The sequence below is a fragment of the Nerophis lumbriciformis genome, linkage group LG33 (genome assembly GCF_033978685.3).
Source record: "Nerophis lumbriciformis linkage group LG33, RoL_Nlum_v2.1, whole genome shotgun sequence".
NCBI lineage: Eukaryota > Metazoa > Chordata > Actinopteri > Syngnathiformes > Syngnathidae > Nerophis > Nerophis lumbriciformis.
In genome coordinates, this window is record NC_084580.2 from 2,209,408 (window position 1) to 2,232,424 (window position 23,017).

General features: G+C 38.3%; 1 protein-coding gene across 3 annotated transcripts in view; it reads right to left on the bottom strand.

Annotated features, from left to right (window-relative positions):
* Nucleotides 1–11,844: 11,844 nt before the first annotated feature.
* Nucleotides 11,845–23,017, bottom strand: part of znf366 (zinc finger protein 366) — a 38,028-nt gene continuing 26,855 nt past the window's right edge. For all 3 annotated transcript variants that reach the window (XM_061928353.1, XM_061928351.1, XM_061928352.1), the window contains 2 exons: nucleotides 16,770–16,944; nucleotides 11,845–14,306 (listed from right to left, as the gene is read on the bottom strand). In XM_061928353.1, the coding sequence (XP_061784337.1) occupies nucleotides 13,813–14,306; nucleotides 16,770–16,944 (669 nt within the window). In that variant the 3' untranslated portion in view covers nucleotides 11,845–13,812. The remainder of the gene's footprint in view (nucleotides 14,307–16,769; nucleotides 16,945–23,017) is intronic.

The following is a 23,017-nucleotide window of genomic DNA, read 5'->3' on the forward strand; positions in this document are numbered from 1 at the left end:
AAAGAAGCAATTAGCGAAATAAATAATAATACAGAAATGACAATGAGCATTATTGCACTACAAATGGAGCAATAAAAATACCAATAGAAATAGCGCTATTGATAATGAACAATACCAATAATTCTTTGCATATAATTTAATGTCAATGCAAGAATCTGTCATACTTTGGCGTTTTGACCTCACCAAATGGAAAATTTAGGCATAAATTATGTCATAAATTAACTAAATTAAAGGACTATACCAGCAAAATACTAGTCAAATATTATCTTTATTTGACAGGAGTCATCTCATATTTTAAGGAACGGGTGCAACACAAAATATTTAAAGTTCCTGTTGTTGTTTTTCAATGACCTGCTGCAAAAACACGACTTAAAGATCCTCTATTTGACAGGAGGGCTCTGCTGTTTTTAAGGACCTGCAGCTAAAACCCTAATCAAAAATCCTAAATACGAAAGCCAAAACCAGTGAAGTTGGCACGTTGTGTAAATCGTAATTAAAAACAGAATACAATGATTTGCAAATCCTTTTCAACCAAAATTCAATTGAATAGACCTCAAAGACATGATACTTAATGTTCGAACTGGAAAACTTTGTTATTTTTTTGCAAATATTAGCTCATTTGGAATTTGATGCCTGCAACATGTTTCAAAAAAGCTGGCACAAGTGGCAAAAAAGACTGAGAAAGTTGAAGGATGCTCAAACACTTATTTGGAACATCTCACAGGTGAACAGGCTTATTGGGAACAGGTGAGTGCCATGATTGGGTATAAAAGCAGCTTCCATGAAATGTTCAGTCATTCACAAACAAGGATAGGGCGAGAACAACATTTCTCAACGAGCTATTGCAAGGAATTTAGGGATTTCACCATACACGGTCCGTAATATCATCAAAAGGTTCAGAGAATCTGGAGAAATCACTGCATGTAAGCGATGATATTACGGACCTTCGATCCCTCAGGCGGTATTGCATCAATAAGCGACATCAGTGTGTAAAGAATATCACCACATGGGCTCAGGAACATTTTAGAAAACCACTGTCAGTAACTACAATTGGTCGCTACAGCTGTAAGTGCAAGTTAAAACTCTACTTTGCAAAGCGAAAGCCATTTATCAACAACACCCAGAAACACCGCCGGCTACGCTGGGTTACGAGCTGATCTAAGATGGACTGACGCAAAGTGGAAAAGTGTTCTGTTATCTGACGAGTCCACATTTCAAATTGTTTTTGGAAACTGTGGACATCGTGTCCTCCAAGACAAAGAGGAAAAGAACCATCCGGATTGTTACAGACGCAAAGTTCAAAAGCCAGCATGAAGGCACCATTAATGTTGAAAGGTACATACAGGTTTTGGAGCAACATATGTTGCCATCCAAGCAACTTTATCATGGACGCCCCTGCTTATTTCAGCAAGACAATGCCAAGAGTGCGGGTACTAGACTGTAGTCCAGACACCAATGAAAATGTGTGGCGCATTATGAAGCCTAAAATACCACAAAGGAGACCCCGGACTGTTGAACAACTTAAGCTGCACATCAAGCAAGAATGGGAAAGAATTCCACCTGAAAAGCTTCAAAAATGTGTCTCCTCAGTTCCCAAACGTTTACTGAGTGTCGTTAAAAGGAAAGGCCATGTAACACAGTGGTAAAAATGCCCTTGTGCCAACTTTTTTGCAATGTGTTGCTGCCATTAAATTCTAAGTTAATGATTATTTGCAAAAAAAAAATTGTTTCTCAGTTCGAACATCAAATATCTTGTCTTTGAAATGTATTCAATTGAATATAAGTTGAAAAGGATTTGCAAATCATTGTATTGTGTTTTTACTTACGAATTACACAACGTGCCAACTTCACTGTTTTTTTTTTTTTATAACAGGTGCGACATACTGTTTTTAGTGACCTTCTGCAAAAACGCTATAGTCAAAGATCCTCTACATATGACAGGAGCACTTCAGGCGGATTAGTCAATTGTCCTCAGTGTGACAAAAGCACACTGTTGTGAATAAGGCTTTGCTGCCAAAACGCGAGCCCAAGATCCGTGTCAAACTCATTTTTACAGTTACGGCTGCCCTCAACAGGCCACTTGTAGCTGCAAAACCACAAAAATGCATAATCGCCACATGACATTATTACACATTTGCTGCCTTAATTTGATTATTATCATATCGTGTGCCAACAAACTGATGGAAATTTGGATCTGCAATCAGAAGTCAAGGTGACTAGCAGATATTAAAGTTCAGTTATTGTACAATTAATTTAAAAAAGGAGTCCACTGTTAAAAAAAAATGCTTAGAATATAGCTTTTTGTACAGAATAATATTGAGTTAGGGAGCGCTGCAGTTGAATGTGGTACAATTGTTTTCTTGTCACTTTTAGCACATTTGACACCTGTGCTCTGATTGACAGGAAAACTCTGCAGTTTTAAGGATCCGCTGTAAAAACACTACTCGAGTATCCTCTATAATGGACAGAAGTGTTCTGTTGTTTTTTGTAAGGCCATCTGCAAATACACAAGTCAACATTTAATGTGATGTATGCCAGAGTACCCTTTTGACAACACGCTTCTCAAAGATCCTCTGTGTAAAAAAAACTTTTAAAAAAACATATCAAACAGATGTGCCACAGTCTTAAATCCAACATAAAAATGTTCAAATGTATCAGGAATTTGTTAACACTGGAGGTAGCTCCAACTTATTTTAATGCAAGGATGATGTCTCGTTTTTATTATTGTATGACATGTTTGTCCCAGGCAAGCAAAATGACACTAAGGCCATTGGAAACCTTGCACAAACAATCGCTCAAAATCCTTGACCAAAAACCACAATCACTGTTTAATTCTCCAAAAATATAACATTCAAAGATTAGCATCAATACGAATGGCCCATTGAATCCTAAATAACACTGCACCAGCGCCACTTAAGCACTTTGTCCAGTTTACATCTGCTGTGACAACTAGAAACACTGGCCGAATTTCACCCGAGGGTCCAGCAGTTAAATAGCAGCGCAATAGGACGCTATTTGGAGATCAGAACACTTGATGCTGCATTAAGGAGGAGACGATAATGTTTTTTTCTTGTTTCCAAGCCAGCGGTTGGAATTGAAAGGTGTATCGTAGGTGAGAAAAGGAAAGGAGGATGTGAGAAGTTCCTCAAAATGTTTGCCGTTTCCTCGTGTTGGACGTATGTGGTTGTTAGTGTTTCGGAAAAGAGAAGCTGCTCTTCTGCATTTTATCTGATTCGAAGTCACATGATGTTTGCTTGGAATGTATATGCTGAGGATAATGCAGATGATAACATGCATGGAACATTGTGGATATACTAGAAAAACACATGCTACAGTAGATATGACAATGGATCCAGTATGCTCCATGTTGAAGGCATACTGTTACAGAATAGTAACATATTTTGTTGAATTTTCTTACTTTGTTTTTGCACACACCACATACCCTTCTCAAAATACAATGTCAATTTGATAAAGGTATACATTATTAGTAAACAAATAAGTACAAACCCTGTTTCCATATGAGTTGGGAAATTGTGTTAGATGTAAATATAAATGGAATACAATGATTTGCAAATCCTTTTCAACCCATATTCATTTGAATGCACTACAAAGACAAGATATTTGATGTTCAAACTCATAAACTTTTTTTTTTTTTTTGCAAATAATAATTAACTTAGAATTTCATGGCTGCAACACGTGCCAAAGTAGTTGGGAAAGGGCATGTTCACCACTGTGTTACATGGCCTTTCCTTTTAACAACACTCAGTAAACGTTTGGGAACTGAGGAGACACATTTGTTAAGCTTCTCAGGTGGAATTCTTTCCCATTCTTGCTTGATGTACAGCTTAAGTTGTTCAACAGTCCGGGGGTCTCCGTTGTGGTATTTTAGGCTTCATAATGCGCCACACATTTTCAATGGGAGACAGGTCTGGACTACAGGCAGGCCAGTCTAGTACCCGCACTCTTTTACTATGAAGTCACGTTGATGTAACACGTGGCTTGGCATTGTCTTGCTGAAATAAGCAGGGGCGTCCATGGTAACGTTGCTTGGATGGCAACATATGTTGCTCCAAAACCTGTATGTACCTTTCAGCATTAATGGCGCCTTCACAGATGTGTAAGTTACCCATGTCTTGGGCACTAATACACCCCCATACCATCACAGATGCTGGCTTTTCAACTTTGCGCCTATAATAATCCGGATGGTTCTTTTCCTCTTTGGTCCGGAGGACACGGCGTCCACAGTTTCCAAAAACAATTTGAAATGTGGACTCGTCAGACCACAGAACACTTTTCTACTTTGTATCAGTCCATTTTAGATGAGCTCAGGCCCAGCGAAGCCGACGGCGTTTCTGGGTGTTGTTGATAAACGGTTTTTGCCTTGCATAGGAGAGTTTTAACATGCACTTACAGATGTAGCGACCAACTGTAGTTACTGACAGTGGGTTTCTGAAGTGTTCCTGAGCCCATGTGGTGATATCCTTTACACACTGATGTTGCTTGTTGATGCATTACAGCCTGAGGGATCAAAGGTCACGGGCTTAACTGCTTACGTGCAGTGATTTCTCCAGATTCTCTGAACCCATTGATGATATTACTGACCGTAGATGGTGAAATCCCTAAATTCCTTGCAATAGCTGGTTGAGAAAGCATGCATTTGTTGACAAAGTGGTGACCCTCACCCCATCCTTGTTTCTGAATGACTGAGCATTTCATGGAATCTACTTTTATACCCAATCATGGCACCCACCTGTTCCCAATTTGCCTGTTCACCTGTGAGATGTTCCAAATAAGTGTTTGATGAGCATTCCTCAACTTTATCAGTATTTATTGCCTTCTTTGTCAAGTGTTGCTGGCATCAAATTCTAAAGTTGATGATTATTTGCAAAAAAAAAAAACGTTTATCAGTTTGAACATCAAATATGTTGTCTTTGTAGCATATTCAACTGAATATGGGTTGAAAATGATTTTCAAATCATTGTATTCCGTTTATATTTACATCTAACACAATTTCCCAACTCATATGGAAACGGGGTTTGTAAATAAATAAAGGGGTAAGATTCTATTTAAAAAAAAAAATCAGAATCAGCTTTATTGGCCAAGTATGTTTACCACACATAATTTGACTTAGTATTGTGCTCTCTTTGTATATGCTCCCTATGTAAACAATGAATATTAACAATTAACCAAAAATATAAACAAGTACTTATATAACTAACACGTGCAAAAATAATAAATAATAGTGCAGTGGTAAGTAGAGCAAAGAGCAAAAAGATGATGATGTGACCATGAGTTAGTACACTACCTAACTATTAAACTACTTAATAGCACTATTAAATGTTTTGATAAAGCAACGCAATTAAAAAAAACCAAGTTAACTCATACGATTAATCACAAAAAATATTAGAATAGAATAGAATAGAATAGAGTTTTATTTGTCATTATTACAGTGAACAGGTTCAAAGAACAACGAAATTGGAGCAGATCCCCTAAGGTGCATACACAATAATTTAGTAATATAAATAGTAAAAAAAAAAAAGATAAAAAAGAAGATATGTATCTATATATATATGTATATATCCACACACATGCATATATCCATACATATGCATATATATACATATACACATATAACATTATTGCACATTATAGTCCGAAAAAATAAAAAGACATATTGTGTTAATAAGGTAACAGAATCAGAATCAGAATCAGAAGTACTTTATTAATCCCAGAGGGGAAATTAAGATTTTCAGCACAATCCCATTCAAGATCAGACAAACATCACAGGGAGACAGAACAGGATCGCTGACAGGTCTGCCAACTTCCGGCGCCCCTGGTGAGAAACAGGTAAAGCCTGAGCTTCTGGAGAGGGGTCCAGTCTGAGGCCAAGGGAAAAAAACAAAAACAACTCATAGCCATAGTACACATAAACCTGTGTGTAAGAGGAAAACATCAAACAACTCAAAGGACATTAAAGACATTAAAACAGCAGAGCTGATGCAACCAGCTGCCATTCTAGTAGCGCCATTTCTACATACAGCTACAAAAGAAAACCAACAAAAAAAAACTAAAAATAATTAACCAATAATATATATTGCACACACACGATTGCACCATGCATAGACAAGCAACCCAACAAAAACATTATTTCAACACCCATATACACTGTGGTGGCCTCTGCTGTGTTCCACGCCATCGTCTGCTGGGGTGGGGGGAGCATGGCCAGAGACAGGAGCAGACCCAACAAAGCAACCAAGAGAGCCGACTCCACCCTAACCCCGCTAACTCTCGGCCAGTGTCCAGTCCGCATGGATGAGCTAGGATGTGTCCAAGGAGACCGAAGTGTCCGATACCTGCTCATTAAGCCAAGACACTGTGAAGCTTGTCCGTCCCGGCGCTCAGCGCTAGCTCCACAGCAAATGGACTCCGGTGTGGCAGAGACCCAGCAGCTGGTCTCCATGGCCAAAAGGCTCCCGGGAGGCAGATCCAGAAGTTCACAAAAAAGCACCGCAGAAGTCACGAAAGTCACACAATCTCAAAGGGTCCCCAACCAAAAGGCAAAAAAACCACACGTGAATACAAGAGGGAACATCAGTAACACAAAAGGATGACACAAGAGCACAGAGCTCCTGCCACCAGCAGCCACTACAGCAGAGTCATCTTGGGGGAAAAAAAGTGCAGATTACTCCTGCAATTTATGTTGACCGTACATGCTCCTTCATCTTAACCGCGGATGTTTACCTGAAAGGTGGCTCAGGTTGTTATATGGTCAGTGATCAGGTCAATGCATGTGTTAGTGGAACGACGAGGTAGAAGAGTGAAGTGAATTATATTTACATAGCACTTTACATAGTGAAACCCAATATCTAAGTTTCATTTAAGCCAGTGTGAGTGGCACTGGGAGCAGGTGGGTAAAGTGTCTTGCCCAAGGACACAACGGCAGTGACTAGGATGGTGGAAACGGGGCTTGAACTTGGAACTCTCAAGAAGCTGGCACGGCCACTCTACCAACCGAGCTATACCCTCTAATCCAGTGGTTCTTAACCTGGGTTCGATCGAACCCTAGGGGTTCGGTGAGTCGGCCTCAGGGGTTCGGCGGAGGTCAAAACACACCCGAATCATTGTGTAAATAAAAACTTCTCTCTATTGGCGTATTACGGATACGGTAACAGCTGACTGGTTAGCAGGTGTGTAATTTGTTGTGAGTTCATGTACTGTGTTGGTTTTGTTGTTTGAACAAGGTGATGTTCATGCATGGTTCATTTTGTGCACCAGTAAAAAAACATGGTAACACTTTAGTATGGGGAACATATTCACTATTAATTAGTTGCTTATTAACATGCAAATTAGTAACATGTTGGCTCTTAACTAATCATTATTAAGTACTTATTCATGCCTTATTCGGCATGGCCTTATTATAACCCTAACCCTGGCCCTAACCCTCTAACTCTAACCCTAACCAAATAACTCTAAATTAAGTCTTTATTACTTAGAATATGTTCCCCTAGTGTCCAAATAACTCTAAATTAAGTCTTTGTTACTTAGAATATGTTCCCCATGCTAAAGTGTTACCAAAAACATATAACTTTGTCTTGAATTTGAAAAAAATTACGTTTTATTTTTGACTAAAGAAGGGTTCAGTGAATGCGCATATGAAACTGGTGGGGTTCGGTACCTCCAACAAGGTTAAGAACCACTGGTCTAATCTAAGACTAATCAGATTTTTTTCAAAGCAATCATTTGACAGCACTGAAAAAATAAATGGTATACTATTAATGTACATGCAATGGCCCTTTTCAAAAACACGAGGAAAGACATTGAATAACAAAACCATGCACAACATTTTACAATTTTCCAAGAAATGTTTTTTTTAACCTTCAGTACAATTTCAGTGCAGGGCACATATTTGTACTCATAAAATAATTACTTTTTCGACAGTATATACTGTAATTTTACTGTATATAATATTTTGTTTTCCAATAATTTTTTTGTTACTTTTTCGTAATAGAATAGAATAGAATAGAATAGAATAGAAAGTACTTTATTGATCCCTGGGGGAAATTCAGCACCACAGTTCGCTCACAATAGACAATAATAATAATAAATAATATAATATATATAATATATAATATATGAATGATATAAATATAATTCTACATATATTCTACATTTAAGTGCAGTCAAGAAGGAACATATGCATTATACAGTCTGATGGCTGTCGGTATGAAGGACCTCCTGTTTCATTCCGTGTTGCATTTTGGGAGTCTGAGCCTTCCACTGAACATGCTCATTCTCTCCGCCAGGTCCGAGTGTAGTGGGTGGGAGGTGTTGTCCATAATGGCTAGGAGTTTTGCTAGACTTCTCCTCTCTGACACCACCGCCAGAGAGTCTTGCTCCACTCCCACCACGTTACTGGCTAATAAAGTTTACTTGATTAATTAGGCACCTGGGGATAGGTTTATTGGCAACACTAAATTGGCCCTAGTGTGTGAATGTGAATGTGAATGTTGTCTGTCTATCTGTGTTGGCCCTGCGATGAGTTGGCGACTTGTCCAGGGTGTACACCGCCTTTCGCCCAAATGCAGCTGAGATAGGCTCCAGCACCCCCCGCGACCCCAAAAGGGACAAGCAGTAGAGAATGGATGGATGGATGGATGATTAATTAGGCAGATTCAAAAGTATAGATAACATGATACTGATAAAGCATTTTCCCCGGGGTCACATGTGCCACCACTATTTGAGAAGAACTGCACTATTGTGACTTATTCGGTAGGAGGCCATCTTATTATTATGTATTTGATGCAACTTTTATGTTGTTATTTACTGTTCAACCTCTCTTTACAACGATTGGGTAATTATAACACACAAAAAAGTCCCTAAATGACAGCAAAATATGTAGACCTTTGAAAGTTTATAAATAAGAGATGTACTTTATTACTCACATAGAATTAGTTTGTTTCCACCTCTATTGTTTTTTATTTATTTTATGAACATATTGTTGCAGTGACCGGAATGAATGCTTATGTTGTGACTCATTCAAATATACACAATACCAAGTCTTTGTTTGGGACACCCGCTGCTCGTTTGATGGTGAGCAAAAAAGACAGAAGGCCATAAGCCTTTTTTTTCTCTTCCTCTTCCTCTACTTTGAAAGGGAAGCGATGGAAGAACAGCGCTGAAATAAGTTGTAACGTACGCCAACTTGATGTTTTCAGCTTTTTCAGCTCGTTTATGCAGGTAAAAGACATCAACTACATTACTACCATGAATTGATTTACTTACCATGAATTGATTTACGTGGACCCCGACTTAAACAAGTTGAAAAACTTATTCGGGTGTTACCATTTAGCAGAGGTGTGGACTCGAGTCACATGACTTGGACTCGAGTCAGACTCGTGTCATGAATTTGATGACTTTAGACTCGACTTGACAAAATGTAAAGAGACTTGCAACTCGACTTAGACTTTAACATCAATGACTTGTGACTTCACTTGGACTTGAGCCTTTTGACTTGACATGACTTGACATGACTTGCCACTTTCCCCAAAATCCAAAGCTTAAAAAGTTATTTGGGAGCGCTCCGTATTTTTCATTTTCTTCGTCTGTCTATCAGCGTGTTATTCCTGTCAGCTGGTGTGCTGTCAGTACAACAGCCAATCAAAATAGAACTACGTTGTTTTCATCACACAGCATTCATCCAATCAAATTGCAGGACAACCAATGACCAAGAGTTGTCCAACAACGTGCCAGTGATAAACAATTATGTTAAAGTTGGTTTCGTTCGGGTATAAAAACTACGACTTGGTCAACAAAAAAACGAATTGCCGTATGCAAATCACGCAGTTCGAATATTACAGACGGAGACGCAACAACTTCCAACTTCGTTCGACATTTGAAGTTGCACAAAGAAGGGTAAGTTTTGAATGTAAGATAACGTTTATTGGCTAAGTAACGTGACTTTTATTTGCTGTGTAGTTAAATCAGTGAGGCTGCAAACTCACTGCTAACGTTATAACCATAGACATCTTATAAGTAGACGCAGCATAGAGCGCTACTGCCTACTGGCGCAGACGAGGCGCGGGGCCGCCATCTTGGAGTGGTGATCCGCTCCACTCAGTGCAATTCATTTGGCAGGAGCAATGAACTGTCAGCGCATTTAATTCATTTTACCTCACTGAATACCACTGATTTTCACGCGCTTTTTTGTCATACGTGTGTAACAGACACATGTTTTGGCGTGTTTTATTATTCATAGTTTGCTTAACAGTAATATAATATTCTTATACGCTATAAGTGACCAGACGTCCGAGATCAAAACTGGGAATATAATCCCAGAGAAGGGGAAAAAAAACGGTAAACTATTTTTAAGTTGAAGAAACAATATGATTAGGTTATATATACATATGCGTGTATCCTACATAAACAATGTATGAATACATTAGATATCTATATATCTTAGGGACCTATAGACTGTATCTCTGTTGCTTCAGCAGCAGAGAGTTTATTCTGTCTTGACACTTTGTATTGATATTTTCTATTACATTCTTCCCTTAAATGATAATGTTTGCAGTGATTGTTTTATATGTATTATTTTATGTAAGTCGCTTTGGATAAAAGCGTCTGCCAAATACTTAAACATATATAAACACCTGAAAGTCTTCATATCAGCTAAAACCACCAATCTGTTTCACTGGATTCAGAATAAAACCAAATTCTGTTTAACCCAACAATGTTAGTATTTGAATATTGTTACTTGAAGACTGATTCCTGGTTACAATTATACTGTTAAGAAAGTATTGTCTTATACTTTGCCTAAAATGAGAATGCATCATAATCAGTAGTGGCTGGTGAATTTTGTTTTAGGTGGGGCTGAAAGTTTGTAAACCAAACCCCTGTAGGGGCGTCATCCTCCCCCAGAAGATTTCTTTGTGATTTTCACATACAAATATTGAAGATCTTTGATCCTTCTCAACTCTGTGGTAATATTATTTTCATAAAATACAACCAATAGTACGTTAATGTTAAATCTTACTTGTGAAAAGTAATCCCCCGATTCCTATTTTCAACAGTCTGCTCATTTGAGCAGGAAAACGCTGAACACCATCTTTGTTTTCTACCTTTCAACTGTCAGTTTAGGCTGCTCGCCGGCTCCTCATCACCACTTCAAGATGGCGGGCAAATTGCTCACGTCACAGCAACCAATGCTGCGTCTACTTATAAGATGTCTATGGTTATAACGTCATTGCAAACACGGCAATCTGTTGCGTCCACTGCAGTTTGCTACCTTATTCATACTTTTTGTCAAGTGATTTTTTTTTAAGCAGGGTTTCATGAGGTACCTATACATAACATTACGTTAGTCAATGTATCACACACAGTAACGTAACGTTAGTCAATGTATCACACACAGTAACATTACGTTAGTCAATGTATCACACACAGTAACATTACGTTAGTCAATGTATCACACACAGTAACGTAACGTTAGACGGCAGTCAGCAGCACCGCGTATTTTAGCCACCTACAAAAAGACAAACATAGTCAAATAAAGGTCAGTTAAAATGTATACTATATTAAGAATATGTGTACATATTGCATAGGGTCCTGACATCTAAAAAGTACAACTCTGTTCATTGTTATGTTCATATATTTGTTATGTTTTTCATGTGTACGCACACATAAACACACATACAGTATGAGATGAGATCAATGAGATAAGGTAAGAACAGGATAGAAACTGCTGTGGAACTAGTTACAATGCAATATGCCATGGAAATACAATGTTAACACTTTTGTGCAAATAAGTACAGTTGCACTTGTTTTTTTCAAATGTGTTTATTCTGTAAAGGAATGAGTTACATGTTTAAAATGACTGGTTAATAGTGCTATTTTGAAGTGCAATGTCAGCACTATCTTTTTCCCTGCAATTTCAAATGCACTTGTTTTAATAAATAAATACAGCGTTTTAAAAGCATACACAATCTGTGTAAATATATTAGTCTGTGGTTAAATGACTTGAAAGGACTCGAAACTCAAAATGCAGGACTTGGGACTTGACTTGAGACTTTCCAGTCTTGACTTTGGACTTGACTCGGACTTGCCCTGTCTTGACTCGGGACTTGACTCGAGACTTGAGGGTAAAGACTTGAGACTTACTTGTGACTTGCAAAGCAATGACTTGGTCCCACCTCTGCCATTTAGTGGTCAATTGTACGGAATATGTTCTATACTGTGCAATCTACTAATACAAGTTTCAATCAATCAATCAAAAAAACGCTTTTAGTTTAGCAGATTGACGTTTAGTATCGCATTGAAAAACATTGACAACTAAAAAGTGAGACAGAATACAAAAATCACAGTTTATTTCACAAGTCAACTGATTTAGAGTAGCAGACATGTGTACAGTCATTTACAGCAGTGCAACTGAAATATTATATTGCTTAATATGGTGGCTAGGAGTGCTTATTTACTGCAGTGAGTACCAGGAGTTTATTAAATAAATAAGGATGCTATCCGTCCATTCATTTTCTACCGCTTGTCCCTTTCGGGGTCGCGGGGGGTGCTGGAGCCTATCTCAGCTGCATTTGGATACTAAAATTAAGTTAATTACATTTGAATAAGTATATGGGGGCAATGGCGTCAATTATGACACATAATCATGTGCGGCTTAATAGGGCTTCGATTTTGGGAATGTAGCCTTTATCAACATTAATGTTCATTTTTGCTTGTTTCTAGTCCGCTGTAAACGTCAGCTTTATAGATACCACATGCTGTGCTGCGGTGATGACGTCTATTATGAGTAAAGTTTATAGTGAAAATAATTGCACCCAACTAGATTCAAGAACTCCTTCATTCCGCACTCCATCCAGCTGTATAATCACTCGCCATACAGCAATAGATGATATCTGTCTATTACCTGACCGCTTCTATGTTAGCTACCTCTCTTTGTTTATAATGTACATTTTCTGATGGATCTACTCTCTATTTTATGCTGTAGCTGTTACATCTACTGTAATATTGTCCATTGTAATTGGGATTTGTCACATATTGTACATATTATATAGTAATATAGTATAATAGGTCGTGAGTTTAAACCCTGGCCAAGTCACGCCAAAAACTATAAAAATGGGACCCATTACCTCCCTGCTTGGCACTCGGCATCAAGGGTTGAAATTGGGGGTTAAATCACCAAAAAGTATTCCCGGGTGCGGCTACTGCTGCTGATCACTGCTCACCTCACCACACCTAGTGTGTGAATCATTGGTACTTTAATTTTAATATAATAATATATCAATATATATTATATACTGTATACATAATATGTAAATATTACATATATGTTATATTCTATATTGCTACTAAGGTAAAAATTTTTTGTTTACTTTACCTTTTGTATTTCGCCCTCTTTTGTGCCCTTGTGTGCCCGATCCTTTCCATCCTTTGTAACTGGGCTACTGTGTGGAACAATTACCCTTGTGGATCATTAAAGTTTGTCTAAGTCTAAGTCTAAGTTAGTGCAGCTTCTATTTGAGGCGTGGCATTCATTTATAGAAATGAGTTTCTTAGCGCGGATGCCCTCTATTTAAGGAGATGGAATAAAAAGCTGTGATTTTTTTTAATTTTTTTTTTTTTTTATTATTAACATTTTGGTGTACATTGCAAATACCTGAGAACAATTTTAAAATGATTATGTACAAGATGTATATTCACAGCTTCAATTGATGAGCATGCAATAAAAACACACACTGCCTGTAAAACATCCTCTCCAATGCTTTTCTACATACAACATTCAGCAAAACCTGCATTTTTTTGTCACTCTTCTTCCTTGTCTTCCTTTAATGTGTCTTCCCTGTCCAACAATTCTTCCAGAAGCTTCTGATGGTGGCAATGTGTGTCTTCCTCCATCTCCGAATCATCACTGGGGTCATGTGACTCACTGTGAGCGACCTTATAAGGAGACACAGCCTGTCTCCAAGTGGCATTCAAGTGTCCCTGTCCATGTGACCCCCTCTGGTGCTGCTCTTCCTGCCTGAGTTGAGCTGGAGACCCCCGCACTCTGACCTCCAGACCCCCCAAGGCGTCCTGTCCATGAGCCTCTTCAGGGCTGTACTGGCTGCGTCTGTACAAGCTCTCATCATCTTCCTCCTGACAGGAGCTGCCAGGCACGCTCTCGCCGTCAGACTGGGGGAAATGATGGCCGGGGAGGCTTGGGGGCTTCTGGGAAAGATCGAATGGCTTCTTTTGGTTGAAAGGGCCCAGGAGGCTCATGGGAGAGGAGAGACGGAACCGGCCCCTTTGTCTGAACACTGGAATAAAGAAATGAAGCTGTTACATTGAGCGTGTTATGTTCAAAAGAAAGGTACACGCCCTTATTTTTTACAATGTTATTTTTAATTTTGGACAGAAAGGAACCATGATTTATGATTTTACAAAGTCGAAAATTAAGTAAAATATATAACTATATATGTTAATGAAGAATTGTGACTAATGACTAACGAATGTACTCTAAAAAGCTCTTAAAATGGAGAAATCTGACAACACTCTATTGAATTGAATTGAATTATATTTATATAGCGCTTCTCTCTAGTGACTCAAAGCGCTTTTACATAGTGAAACCCAATATCTAAGTTACATTTAAAGCAGTGTGGGTGGCACTGGGAGCAGGTGGGTAAAGTGTCTTGCCCAAGGACACAACGGCAGTGACTAAGATGGCGGAAGCGGGGATCGAACCTGGAACCCTCAAGTTGCTGGCACGGCCACTCTACCAACCAAGCTATACCGCCCCAACTCTAAACCTTTGTTATTTAATAAATGTTTTAATTATGTTTTGCACATTAAGAAACAATTACAGGTATACAGTATTACATACCATCTTGTTAAAGCATCTTCCTGCTGGAAAATATTAAAAGTAAGTGAATTGATTTGCCGGATAGCACCTTCCGCTGGATTAATAGCTACAGCACTCTTTTTGCCTGTGAATAGCGTCATCAAATGACGTTCTACTTAAGTTTCCATTAAATATATTTTTTTTTCTACAACTATAAACATTGAAAATACACGGTCATCAAATTATATATATATATATATATATATATATATATATATATATATATATATATATATATATATATATATATATATTAGATAGATATAGTGTATACACGATACTGTATATATACACACATATGAATGTATATATACTGTATATATACATATCTATGTATATATTTATTCATATGTGTGTATATATACAGTATTGTGTATACACTATATAGATGTATATACTGTATATAGACATATATATGTATATATGTATTCATATGTGTGTATATATATACAGTATTGTGTATACACTATATCTATCTAATTTTATGACAGTACATTTTCTATGTTTAAAATTGTATATATATTGATATGTATACGAACTGTACGTGTGTGTGTATGTATAGGTAAAATTATGAGCACAACTGCATATATACACACACACAAATAAGTATACATATACAGTATATACAATTATAAACATAAAATATACTGTCATAAAACTATATATATATATAGTGTATACACAATATATATACACACACATATAAACACATATATATATACACACACACACACACACATACATATACATACATACAATTACAAACATAGAAAATATACTGTCATAAAATGATATATATATATATATATATATATATATATATATATATATATGTATATATGTATATATGTATTTATATGTGTGTGTATATATATTGTGTATACACTATATATATATATATATATATATATATATATATATATTGTGTATACACTATATATATATATATATATATATATATATATATATATATATATATATATATATATATATAGTGTATACACAATATATATACACACACATATAAATACATATATACATATATATATATATATATATATATATATATATATATATATATATATATATATATATATATATATATATATATATATATATGTTACTGCTATTATTTAGTAAAACAGTAAGTTTGAAAGTTAATTCAAATTATTTAATATTTTAGCATTATAAAAATACAGGCCTATTTATTTATTTATGTATTTATTTATCTATTTATTTATTTATTATTTATTATTTATTCATTTATTTTTATCGTGCTCTGTTTGTTTTTAAATAAATAATGATAAATGGGTTGTACTTGTATAGTGCTTTTCTACCTTCAAGGTACTCAAAGCGCTTTGACACTACTTCCACATTTACCCATTCACACACACATTCACACACTGATGGAGGGAGCTGCCATGCAAGGCGCTAACCAGCACCCATCAGGAGCAAGGGTGAAGTGTCTTGCTCAGGACACAACGGACATGACGAGGTTGGTACTAGGTGGGGATTGAACCAGGGACCCTCGGGTCGCGCACGGCCATTCTTCCACTGCGCCACGCCGTCCCTAGTTGTGTTGTGTTGTGTTTGCTCGGTTCTCGTATTATCTATTATCTATTATTTTAACCTCCCATTGTACAGCACTTTGGCTACCCCTGAGGTACATTTTAAATGTGCTTTATAAATAAAGTTGATTTGATTTGATTTTGGTAATTACCAAAAAAAAGTACATTTTGGGCTGCTGTGGTATAAGCCTTAGTTGCGTAACTAATTAGCTAAACAGTGTGGTTAGTCAAGATTAAAAAAACAATGTCTGATAAACCTAATGTGATCTATTGATACTAAATCTGTCATATCAATGTCATATTTGTGTTCTTACATCTTTCATCCAGCCCTCTGTCCATGATGCCGTGCTTCACCTTCATGTGTCTGGTGAGGTTTCCCTTTAGCGTGAACTTGCTGGGACAGTAGAGACATTTGAAGGGCTTGCTGTCAGAGTGGAGGTGCATGTGGCCCATTAAGTTGTGCATCCTGTTGAACTCTTTCCCACAAAGCTGCAAGGCAACACACAGACAATGCCACACCATGATACATCTTGCTAAAAGTAAATAGTTTGTTAAGTTGTGGCCTGAGGCTCAACTGGAGAGTTTCGCAGGTTTCCCTGCTCGTCAAGCAGGGAAATCTGCGAAACAGGCTTGATGGGATGATATAGCCTCTTGTGGTTTTTCCTGACCTAACGTATATATTCCGCTCTACCCCGGTATTGAGCACTGTATAACGGATAAATCACAGAAACCTATATATATATATACATATATATACATACTAGAGATGCGCGGTTTGCGGACACAACCGCGGAGTCCGCGGATTATCCGCGGATCGGGCGGATGAAATTAAAAAAACTAAGATTTTATCCGCTCGCGGGTCGGGTCGGGCGGATTAATTTTTTTTTTTTTTTTTTTTTTGCGGGTGGCAGTTAAACCAATTCGGAAATATATATACATAGTTAAATGTTGTTACCCACATACGAAAAACGAGCAGGCACCTGCTGCATATGCCACAACAGAAGAAAAAAAAAGAAAAGAGATGGACACTTTTACGGAGCGGAGAAGGGACGCCTCGCCGGGGTCCGGGACCGAGGCCCCTTCCCCCGAGAGGGCCCCACCGGGAGCCGTAGCTGAGGCGATCCGCGAGAAGGGCCCGACGCACGTCCAGGGTCACTACCGCGCCCACCGCACCGACACCCCGCCTCGTCCGCTTTCGCCGCGGCCGGCGTCACGCGCAGCAGGTAAGCAGCTTACCTGCCCGCCACCCCCGTGGCCGGGGGCTCGTAACATGGGTCACTCCGCGCGCTCCGCCCGCGCAGTTTACCTGCTTGCCACCCCTGTTGCCGGGGGCGCGTAACAGGGGTCACTCCGCGCGTAGTGCGCTCATGAAAGGGGTGGGGCTCACCCTGGTTGATATAGAGAGCAGGACGGTGGCCATGGAAGTTGGAACCCGCTAAGGAGTGTGTAACAACCCACCTGCCGAATCAACTAGCCCTGAAAATGGATGGCGCTGGAGCGTGGGCCCATATCTGGCCGTCACCGGCAGCGAGACGCGCTTGGAGGTGCGCTCAGCGCGGCTCCCATATGATTGCGCACTGGTGTGCGTCTGGGTCGTGACAGCGTGGCACGCGAATGTCTGTGCATTGGATCAGTCTCCTTTCTTTAACAGGCAAAAGCTTTATAACCTCACCATACCTGCCAACTTTTAAATCAGAAAAACCTAGTAGCCAGGGTCCAAGGGCCGCAGGCCCCGGTAGGTCCAGGACAAAGTCCTGGTGGAGGGTTCAGGGCTTCGCCCCCCGACGCAAAATGACTATTAGCATTCAGACAGGTTAAAATGTTGCTAAAACCATCACTTTTCTATCAGTCACAGTGACTTTTCAAAACAAAAATATTACAGCAAAAATCATATGGGTTGATTGACATGTTTATTCTGTAAGCTAACTTCAATAGTTTGAAATTATTTTGACAGTTAATGCCAGTTATCCTGTCAACCTTTCACAAGACTTCAATTTGTTAATTGAAAGTATAAATAGTATAAACACTTTTTACAGTATGTCGTGCTGTGAAATACAGCCGACAGGATTGCGCATGCATGGTGCAGGAGAACAAAGGACTTCTTTCATTTAAGGTTTGTGATAAACCATCAAACTCATTCGTTAAAAGGACTCTATAGTAATATAAAGCGAATTTTTCTGGACATTATCATGCAAGAAAAGTTTATTTTTGGGATCGCGATCACCGCGTAATGATTTTTAAAGGTTGCATTACATTATTAACTGTCCCATGTGATCAGCCAGTGCGATTGGAAGTCCATGCTCAATTATTGCCTCCGTAAATAAAACTTCGGCATTTATCACATCCAAAGAATCTGTTTGGGCGACGAAAAACGTTGGAAGTTTTCCACTTGTATCGCTAGCAACGGCATTAGACTTGTGTTTTTTTGTCCCAACGTGGTCTTTTACATCGCTAATTCCTCCGTGTCCGATCGAAAAATCTTGTCTGCACAAGGTGCAATTCGCGTAGTTTTCACCCTTTTTTTTAATTTTTTTATTAATATTAGATATATAACAACGGGCGGATGGTGGGCGGGTGCAGTTCTGCTCAAACGTTACATCGGGTGGATGGCGGATGGTTGACGACTTTCTGACGCGGTTGCGGATGAAATAATTGCCTATCCGCGCATCTCTAATACATACATACATATATATATATACATATATATACATATATATATTAGAATCTCCTGATGATTGAGGGTACCCCCCCTCATGAAACAGGCCTGTAGAGATGAAATAGTCTTGTGATTTTTTTTCCCACACATACATATATTGCGCTCTACTACGGTATCGAGCACTATTTTTTGGATAACCTTATTAAGACATATACTCCGCTCCAAATTGACATTTGTTGAGCACTGTACGACGATCAGAAATGGAAAAATTCAACATCGACTACTCCACGAAGAACATTCCCATACCCGCGCAGAATGACTACAAGCTAAGGCTCATAGAAAAGACGGAACACTTCCTAAGAAGGATGCGGTGGAAAGCACATTTTTTCCTCCACCCTGAAACAAAAGGAACGCAAAAGAAAACTTACGGATTCAAATCTACCAAGAACCCACCCACAGTTGAGGAACTAAAGGATTTTGAGAACGACATGCTCAAAATGATACAATCAGTCAAATTCAAGCCAATCCGCAACCCACTCCTCACCAAGCTGAAAAATGACAAGGAGCGCATCAAGAAAGTAAACAACCTCATCATAGCTGCCGATAAAACCACAAACTTCTACAGAATGGACATACCAGAACACCACACCTTACTGGACAGAAGCATCACCAAATCATACAAAAAAGCGCAACCCAACACCTTACAGAACATCCACCTGGAAAATAAAAGGATCGCGGCTGAACTGGACATTGAGGACAGGGTGGACGCCACAGCCAACAAGGAAGCCTTCATCACATTGAAGGACCACAAACCCAACTTCGCAAATAACCCAACATGCCGACTAATAAACCCAACTAAATCTGAAATAGGAAAAATCAGCAAAATAATCCTAGACAGAGTCAACACAAAAATCAAGGACAAAACACCACTCAACCAATGGAGAAATACAGCAGCAGTAATCAAATGGTTCAACAACATCCAAGACAAACAACAGCACAACTTTATCTCCTTTGATATCGAGGAATTTTACCCTTCCATCACGCAAGACCTACTGACTCAAGCACTAGACTTCGCCTCAGACTACGACTCAATCACAGGCAACGAAAGAAACATCATCATCCACGCAAAAAACTCCATTCTCATCCACAACAGTACACCATGGCAAAAAAAGAACAATGCAACATTTGACGTCACTATGGGAAGTTTTGACGGAGCAGAAACGTGTGAACTCGTTGGGAGTTTCCTCCTCTCCCAGCTCGCTAGCCTCAATCTGAACCTTGGTATTTACCGTGATGACGGACTGGCAGTGTGTCGCGCCTCGCCAAGGAGCAGCGAGAATACCAAGAAGCGCATATGCCAAATTTTCAAAGAGAACGGCCTACGGATCACGATTGAAGCCAACAAACAAACCGTCAACTTCCTTGACGTCACTTTCAACCTGAGAAATAACAGCTACCAACCATTCACGAAACCCAACACAACACTCCAATACATGCACCATGACAGCAACCACCCACCCACCACCACAAAAAGAATACCTACCGGAATCAATAAAAGGCTATCGATGCTGTCATCTAGCAAAGCTGAATTTGACCAAGCAACCCCCCCGTACCAAAAAGCCCTTGATGAAAGCGGATACAATTTCACCCTCACCTATGAACCCACGCCAGGAAACCAGCCAAAAAAGAACAGAAAACGAAACGACATCATCTGGTACAACCCCCCATACAGCAAAAACGTCTCAACTAACATTGGACACAAATTCCTCAATGTGATTGACAAACACTTTCCCAAAGACAACACCCTAAGAAAAGTATTCAACAAGAACAACATTAAATTGAGCTACAGCTGCATGAACAATATACGACAAATCATCTCAAACCACAACAAAACAATTGCAAATGAGCCGTCGGCCCCCAGACAGAGCGACTCCAAAACCAACAAAGGCTGTAACTGTCGAAAGAAACCTGATTGCCCTCTCAACGGGGGGTGCTTACAAACATCAGTTGTCTACCAATCTAAGGTAATACGCAAGGACATTAACACATCCGACACATATGTAGGATTAACCGAGGGAGAATTCAAAACCAGATGGAACAATCACAAGGCTTCTTTCAGGAACAAAAACCTGCGAAATACCACAGAACTCAGCAAACACATTTGGGACCTCAAAGACAATAATGTTGAATATTCAATAACATGGCAAATTCTTGCATCCAGCACACCTTACAATAGTGGTAATAAAAGATGCAACCTATGCTTGAAAGAGAAACTGTTTATTATTTACCGTCCAGACCTGTCATCCCTCAACAAGCGCAGCGAAATTGTAACAGCATGCCGCCATAGACGGAAACACCTCCTAGGTAACACATGAGCCAATCACCACGCCCCTACGCCAGCCTGTACCCACCCACTCTGTGCCCTATATAAACCATGGTATGCGAATGCTCCCATTAAAATCTCCTGATGATTGAGGGTACCCCCCCTCATGAAACAGGCCTGTAGAGATGAAATAGTCTTGTGATTTTTTTTCCCACACATACATATATATATATATATGTATATATATGTATATACATATATATATATATATATATATATATATATATATATATATATATATATATATATATATATATATAATTTTTTTTTTTTTTTAAACTTGGGACTTCCCATGGGCCGTAGTTTGGGGACCCCTGGTATACATTGTTTGCTATTTTTGCAAAGACTTTCAAAACGCACACTTACTGTCACAAACTTTTGAGCATATCAATGACCTGCAGTTCAGTAAAACATAAAAAAAAAATACGTTCACGCATGACATTCTGACTACAAAATGGCATTTGTATCGAAATATTGGGGTATTTCCTTAAACAAATTATCTATAATGATTCATCACAGATCAAGGTTGTGTTTAATCTGACAAGAAAATGACTTGACAGCCCTAATATATATTATACAATCAAATTTACAGCAATGCCTAAAATGACCAAAATACTGTAAATATGACATGTTTTTATGAATGTGCTCATTAATACATATAAAACATGTATATAAAACTTGGCAGTAGGGCTGTGAATCTTTGGGTGTCCCACGATTCGATTCAATATCGATTCTTGAGGTCACGATTTGATTCAAAATCTATTTTTTTTTTCAATTCAACACGATTCTCGATTCAAAAACAATATTTTTCCGATTCAAAACGATTCTCTATTTATTCAATACATAGAATTTCAGCAGGATCTACCCCAGTCTGCTGACATGCAAGCAGAGTAGTAGATTTTTGTAAAAAGCTTTTATAATTGTAAAGGACAATGTTTTATCAACTGATTGCAATAATGTAAGTTTGTTTTAACTATTAAATGAACCACAAATATGACTTATTTTATCTTTGTGAAAATATTGGACACAGTGTGTTGTCAAGCTTATGAGATGCGATGCAAGTGTTAGCCACTGTGACACTATTGTTCTTTTCTTATTTATTTATAAATGTCTAATGATAATGTCAAGGAGGGATTTTTAATCACTGCTATGTTGAAATTGTAACTAATATTGATACTGTTGTTGATAATATTCATTTTTGTTTCACTACTTTTGGTTTGTTCTGTGTCGGGTTTGTGTCTCCTCTCAATTGCTCTGTTTATTGCACTTCTGAGTGTTGCTGGGTCGGGTTTGGTTTTGGAATTGGATTGCATTGTTATGGTATTGCTGTGTATTGTTTTGTTGGATTGATTAATAAAAAAAAAAAATACAAATAAAAAATAAATAAATAAATATATATATATATAAAAATAGATTTTTTTTAAATGAGAATTGATTCTGAATCGCACAACGTGAGAATCGCAATTCGAATTCGAATCGATTTTTTCCTACACCCCTACTTGGCAGGATGTTTTTAGAGGGCT